Raw genomic sequence first — 7486 nt, 5'->3', positions numbered from 1 at the left:
CAAATCAGAAACATAGTTCATTCCAGCTACATGTCTACTTCGGATCACAGACTAAGAGTGAGTGAAAATAGGAGCATGAGGTCTTACATTCTCTCAGTTCAGCCAGCTCCGAGGCTTATTTACTCGGAAATAACCCCCACAGAGATCATTTGAACTTAGTCCCTCATAGGCATGCATAGGGTTGCAGCCTGATTCCCTGAGCATCTTACTTGGGCTATTAAAAAGTAAACTCGCGTAGGGTTGGGCTCGCTGTTTGAAGGAAATAAAATCCGTCTCAGTCTATGTAGGTTCGCAAGCCGCCAGAGAACTCGGGGAACCTCTCCCCTGCGGAAACGCCCCTGTGTCTTTAAATCAAGCCAATTTCGGCGTCAAGAAGGCTCAATCATCCACTGCGAGTGAGAAATCCCCAGCCAGCCCACCACCCTCAATTGGGAAGTCCATCCAATGAGCGAATGGCTTTGCGGGGGTGCATCATAATCTTCTTCCCCGTCCTATTAGCCCTTTGTAATCCCATCCTTGCCAGCTCTCCTCCCCCCAGGGGCGGGAATACCAAAGGACCCCGGGAAGTATAAAGTCAGCACAGCGAAGCGAGGGAGAGACATTCGTGGTGCTCGCTTCAGAGGATACATCTCCCTAGGAATTCAGGACCGTCTTTTTGGCACAGAGGGACTTGCTTTGAGCTCGTGGCGGATTAGAACCCGTGACTATTACAGCGCTGCCGTCCTCGTCGCGCAAATGATGCCGCTGTGTGGTCCCGAAGGAGCCTGTCGTCTCTTTGCGGTTTTGGTGGCCGCCTTCTGTTTCTCCAGCCGGGCTGGAGGGGTGGCAAATGCCGCGCTCAGCGCTAATATGCAGCTCAGCTCTAATGCCATCAAGAACCTGCCGCCTGGCGGCGCTGTGGCGTCCGCGGGCTCCCCAGTCAGCGCGGCGCCGGGGAGCCAACAGCTGCTCAACGATGGAGGCAACAAGCACCCAACCGGCGACTCACAACAGGTACGTGGCGGCTGCTGTTGCTGGGATTGGGTAGGTGCAGCGACGGCTCTTGCCCAGCTGATGCGGGGTGTCACTCGCTGGAGAGGGCGTTTAAGCAAAGTCTTCCTGGCACCATGGTGTTGATTGGGTTATCTATTATGTTAAGCACCACAGGAGGGAGTAGTAAGAACAACAACAGGAACAGATAGCTTGCAAAGCGGTCCCAAAGACAACTTAATCGCCAGGGAGTTGGTCCTTATTTGTTTAAACTGTAAAAGTTTTTTTAAAAAAACATACACACAGAGAGAGTAAAAGAAATAAAAGCAGTTTAGATTAGAAAACAGCCAACTATTAATGCCGGGCGGAAGAAAGGAAGCTAAAGAAGATGCTAGTCGAATGTTGCCGGCGTTTTCCGACTGACTGGGAGAGGGTAAAGATAAACAATGAGAACTGTACCTTTAAGAGGAAAAAGAAAGCCGGAAGTAACTCAGATGCGCAGCAAGAGGAGTCTCAAAGTTTAGTGGATCAGTTGAGGGGAGCTTATATCACGGTCTTGTTGGGTAAGGTCACTTATATCCTCCTTTGGTATCTAGTGCTGTTGGGAGGGAATTTGTGATCATTGCTTTTCAAGGAACTGCCAAATTTAAGGTGAGCTCCTTTCCTCTTCTCTAGAACTGAAATAACTACTGCTGCGTTGCCAACTTCATTAGCTTTACATTGGGATGCCCGTTGAAACTGTCCAAAGATAAACGGAGGCTGCAAACCTAAACACACTTACTAGAGAGTAAGACTCATTGAGTTCAGTGGGACTTACTTCTGAGTAAACATGCTTAGGGTTGCACTGAATGATTTGTGCATTTTCTCCTTTTAATATTAAGCATGTTAGTGTAATTTAGATTGAAAGAGGCTGTGCCTCCTGCCGAAAGATTCTTTTGGATACTTCTGTTTTCATGGAAGTTGCTAATGCACCTCATCATAATCACATTCATTTGCAATGCATCAACTATTTTAAATATACATCTGCTTTCCTGTCAGGCTTGCACAAGAGGTTGAACATATATTCTTAATATTGTCAAATGGCCCTTTTAATGTGATGGCTGCTGGGATCCAATATATTCTGCACACATTGGAATCAAACATCCACAGTTGTGTGCCAAAATTGCTAATAGCTTCAGATTTCTCAAAGTACAGAATTCCTGAGAACCTTTTAATTTAAACATTCAGAATTTTGTTCCCCACCCGCTTTCTCTTTGTGAAAATAATTCCAAAGGAAAACCCATGGTCAGTAGTCAATTACTCCTAGAGTAGTGTGAATGATAGAGCTTCTGCAGCTGTGTGTGTGTGTGTGTGTGTGAGAGAGAGAGAGAGAGAGAGAGAGAGAGAGAGAGACTCTGACTCTCACTCTCCTCTGGTCCACTCAGTCCTATTTGTAATTCAGGAAAGAAAGAAAAAGGTTTGGGGCTCACTTTAGAAAGAAACTCACTGGGGGTGCTAAGTGGAATCTGGAAGGCAAAGAGTTAACCCCTCAAAACCAGCAAGGATTGATCTAGAAACCTTACAGTCTGCTGAGATGAATGCAGGAAATCCAAGCTATTATTCCTCTGTGTTTGCAGACCAATAAGGTGATCTGCTCAGATAACCCCCTCCTTGTTTTCTTAATTGGGGCTGAGGGTCATGGGCAGCCCCTCCCTTGTGGCTTGTTGAAAGGAACAGCTCTTCCCCATCTGGAAAGCTGTGCCAGCCCTGCAAAGTTTGTTTCTGGACTGAAGGAATCCCTCCTCCTTCTTCTCCCCCCACCATTGCCTCTAGACTGGCAGCTTAAGACACACACACCCCATGTGTAGGAGAGGAGACTCCATAACCTTTAGGAGCAGCAGAATTTATCAGAGCTCCTCTTTCTGCATTCAGCCTTAAGGTGGAACAGGGTTCCACCCCCTGAGGTGGAAAACTTGCACACTTCTAGTTTAAGGCTGCTAACTGTGAACCTGAGCGAAGAGGCACCTCTTAAAGTGGTGTATCCTTTTAAAGTGGTCTTAAACAAAGGGAGAGCAACTGTCCATATCCAGTCCCAGCACAGCACTCTTCCAGTGGCCTAATAAATTAAAAACCTATAACTACATAGCCACCCACAGTGTTCCCATCTAACAGATTCCCAGATGTTGTTGACTATAGCTCCCAGAATCCCCAGCCAAATGCAAGTGCAGCTGAGAATGCTGGGAGTTGTAGTGGACAACATCTGGGAATCCCTGTTAGAGGGAACAGTGCTCCTAATGTCACTGAGAGGGAAGAAAAGTGAACTCTGAGACTAGTCAGCACTGATGCTGCTCTACTATGTAATGTTAGAGAGCTTCTGGTTTTCTGGAGCATGAAATAAACCTCATCTATAAATATTGCTTTTTTGTAGGACATTCATTATGTGTTAAATTTTTCTGGAGTTGACAGCAAATGTGAAGGCCTTAGGGATGGCAGTGTATTGAACGCAAAACATGCAGTGCCTGTAGAATCCAGGGCAAAAATCCAGTACGTTTTAATTCCTTAAAGCAGTATAATGTTCAATTTAATTTTCTATATGATTATTATGAGTTAATTGAGTCAAACTTACAGGCATAGGTAGGGACTATTTTTAAATGCTGGAAATAAGGAGCAAGGACTACTTGAGTGTCTTGCCTGCCTAATCATGAATGTATGCACAAAATTGAGACTAATTGGCACAAAGAAAAAAGCCTGTGTGTTTCAATGATGAGATGGAGGGGAGTAAGAATTTTGTGAAGGTGGTTGTATGTAGCCCAACAAAACTGTTGCGAGGCTAAAGACGCCTGAAGCTTCCAACACGCATGAAGTGTGTTCTAAATTGTATAATACAACACGTATATCGTATTGTGTGTGTGGCATTTCTAATTTGCTGGGTTGGAAGGAAGGCTGGGCTGACAGGGGGGCGCTCAACAGAATGTTGCATCTGGGCGCTAGATCCCCTAGAGCCGGCCCTGGGTATGTGCACTTGGGCTATTCCGCATTGCCTATCTTCTCCGCGGCGCCTTCTCACTTGCGCTCTTCTTCTCCCCCCCCCCCCGTAGCCTTTTGCGTGCACCGGGGATGAGGACTGCAATGCCGACGAGTTCTGCTCCGCCCCAGCTCAGGGAGCGGGCATCCCCGGAGGCCAAGTTTGTCTCGCCTGCCGCAGACGCCGCAAGCGCTGCCTCCGCGACGCCATGTGCTGTCCAGGCAATTACTGCAGTAATGGTGAGTGTCTGCTTTGGAGGCGGGCCTTGACTGGGGCTGAGAGAAGCTGGCAGGAAACGAGTGGTGGCAGCGACGACAGCCCAAGAGAGTGTGGGGCGTGTGCCTCAGAAAGGCAACTCCCAAGCCACCTGAAGCAGTGGCAGGAATCTATTGCTGTGCTGTGGGATAGCTGTGATGTTCACGCTTGCTCGCCTTCTCTTGCCCTTTTCCTCCAAGCCCTATTTCTGACGGGGCTCTTGTGGCATACTGGGGGGCATTGCATTCGTTCTGCCTGATGGGGCAAGCCACACTGTTAAGGCTGCAGGAGCTTGGGCAAGAGCAAGGTGGGGTGTGTCGGCCAACACTCTTACCCCTAGAGTTCAGGCCTGAAGTCTAGGGCCTCCACAGCCCCTGGGCCCCCCAAATCCTCTTTAGATTGTCCTGGGTGGTATGATTTGATGATTCTTAACTTGCTGGGGAAGGCGGGGGCCTCCAAAGGCCTTTGGGTCCAGGCTCCAAAATTATCTAGGCTAGGTGCACCTCTGGAGATACTTGAATTAAAGCGTGGTGTCTCTGTCGAGTTGTAATAAACAGGGTAGTGAGCAAAAACTGCAAGGCAGGCTATTGTTCCAAAAAAATCCAGGGAGTGCAGATCCTGCCTCCCCGCCCCCACCCCAAGCATTTGAGATCCGTCTTCATTTTACTGAACTCCCCCTAGCAAACCTAATGATTCATATTTCCAACCTCAAAATGTATTTCCCCCCTGCTGAAAGTCTTTCCTCTCCCCCTGCCCCCAAATAGAGAAGTAGCTCCTCAAGCTTGCCCTCTGTCTGCACCCCTGCAGAGACCCAGAAGCTTTGAAAGGCTTCTAAGGAGACAGCTGGCAGCTAGTTTCTTTTGAACTTTCTCATTCAGATGAACTTTGAATGCTCAGGTGTTAGGGGAAAGGGCTACAGTGGTGATCCAAATGGTCCACTCTGGTTGAGGCAACATTATTGGCTGCTGATGGAAATATTTGTTGAAATTGCAGTATAGGAGGCAAGCAACTCCCCCCCACCCCGGGCAGTATAGATGTTGTGGAGGAGTTGGTGTATGCCTCCTATTCTTTTTTAGCTTTTTATATAATTAAAAGGTAACCTACCACTGTCATCAAGTGTGCCCACTGGATACCATACAGATTTCATCAGAACTCCTTACCTTCACTTAATCTTTTGGATGTCCATGGATTTAGGTGCTCCAGTGTACTAAAGATTGACTTTGTCTTTGCTAGGAATTTGTGTACCATTGGACCATAATTTCAATCCTGGGGAGATTGAAGAAACTATTGTAGAGAGCTTTGACCATGGCACCTTGGACCCTCACCTGAAAAAGACGACGTCTTCATCCCGGCTGCACCATCTGAAAGGTATGGATACTTGCAGTGAATAACCATAAAATGGAGTGGTAGAGGAATGCTATTGCAAGCAATCTCCAGTGTGGTACATATTGAGTATCAACTCTGGGGTGGGTAGAGTATGAATCTCCATATAGGCATTCAATGTTTACATGTACTGCTTGTCAAATAGCTTCCCAATGTCCTGTTTGTTGTGTGAACTTCTGTCAAAAAACCCCTTCATACTGCAGAGGATTCTAGGACATGTTCTAGAATACATACTACTCTAACTGTAACCTTCTGTTCACCCTTTAAGCTCCTCAGGAACCCCAAAGTTCCCAAAGCACAGTTTGGAAGCTATTTACTTGCTCTGTATTCCCTTCAGTTGTGTTGCTTACAGAAAAATGAAACAGAATACACACTTGCTCTTGCCGTCTTCTAAACTTTTCCATCCTCTTTTCCAAGGCCAAGAAGGTGCTATATGCCTACGGTCCTCAGACTGTGCCACAGGATTGTGTTGTGCCCGTCACTTCTGGTCTAAGATCTGCAAACCTGTCCTTAAGGAAGGCCAAGTGTGCACAAAACACCGCAAAAAAGGTTCTCATGGCTTGGAGATCTTCCAGCGATGCTACTGTGGGGATGGGTTGGCTTGTCGCCTACAAAGAGACCACACACTAAGCAACTCGGCTAACTCTTCCAGACTACATACCTGCCAGAGACACTAGCTGCTAGTCTTTGCTAATCCTGATGGACTTGAGACTTTGTAATGAGATGCAAGACTTCTTTTCTATGGAAGATCACCTCTAAGGACTGACACATTCTCAGAGTTTACACTAAAGTACTCTGGCAAACCTCCATTTTCTGAAGCTGGAGTATGAGGCATGTTTCTTTAGGGAACTATTTTTCAAGTGACTAATTACAGTAAATTACTGTGTCTGTAAATTCTTGGGTGTGGCACTTAGCTGTACATGATCTGGGATTTTAACTCTTCCTACAGTGCTGCATGATCTATTCTATGATCTAGTCTATTGGGACATGTTTTGTACACACTGGTTCTTATTATATTGAATCCAAGACTTGTCTGTCTGCCAAGTGAAATAAATAGCTTTTAAGTATAGTTGGTATTTACTGATGCTTCTGTTCTTATGGATCTACTTGAGTGGGAACAGCTGGAGCAGTACTGCATATGAACTGCAGGTTAGAAAAGATCTAAAAGGATAACATGCTTGTTTCAAACAAACACTAGGGAAGAGCTTGAAAGCTTTAACTGGGGGTGTGCCTGACTATAATTGTAAGGACTGCACATGGTGTTCCCATCTGTAGTCTGTACCCCAGGGTGTTGTCCCATGAGTTCCTAAAAGTCTACCAGACTGACAGCAATTCTGAACAAGACCATCAAGGGCTGTGTGGTTCCTATGAGTACATACAGAGCTTCCAGCAAGCAAGGTTCCTCTGTCTCCATCTCTCCCACCCCTCCCATCAGATGTGAACTGCTATAAGCATGCATCTCTGAACTGCAGGAAGTTACATCTGGATGTTCAGCTGTGACATCTGCGAAGTATTGCGGTGCTCTTTTTTTAAAAAAACAAAAACATAGCTTCATGTAAAATGCTAGTTGGGCTGAAATCTGAAGCAATTGGCATTCTAGGATGCTAAATGCTTGTATGAATATTTGTAGTACTAGTGTGCCTGAATTAATGTTGAATGCATACTGTATTGCACAAATATGCAGAATTTGGTCCTAGTATACAGAATCTTGTGTTGGACAATATTCTGGAAGCATCTTTTGGTTGGCCTAGTGTTAGGCTTGCATATTAACTTGCTCCTAAACACTCAAGTTTTTAATGTATATCAATGACTTAATTGCAAGCTTCTGTGCATGAGACAAAGAAAGCTAGTCTAATCTGTTACTACCTACCTCCA

The 7486-nt window shown here is 46.0% G+C and overlaps 1 protein-coding gene across 1 annotated transcript; it reads left to right on the top strand.

The window, feature by feature from the left end:
- The first annotated feature begins 494 nt into the window (after positions 1-494).
- Positions 495-6680, top strand: DKK1 (dickkopf WNT signaling pathway inhibitor 1). The gene is made up of 4 exons (XM_053304320.1): positions 495-993; positions 4047-4212; positions 5462-5596; positions 6029-6680. The coding sequence occupies exons 1-4, from the start codon at positions 736-738 to the stop codon at positions 6286-6288; spliced, it is 819 nt and encodes a 272-aa protein (XP_053160295.1). The 5' UTR covers positions 495-735; the 3' UTR covers positions 6289-6680.
- Positions 6681-7486: the final 806 nt, after the last annotated feature.

This window comes from Hemicordylus capensis, chromosome 3 (genome assembly GCF_027244095.1).
Source record: "Hemicordylus capensis ecotype Gifberg chromosome 3, rHemCap1.1.pri, whole genome shotgun sequence".
Taxonomy (NCBI): Eukaryota; Metazoa; Chordata; class Lepidosauria; order Squamata; family Cordylidae; genus Hemicordylus; species Hemicordylus capensis.
Note: the sequence above shows the minus strand (reverse complement) of the source record. Positions and strands in the feature narration are given on the sequence as shown.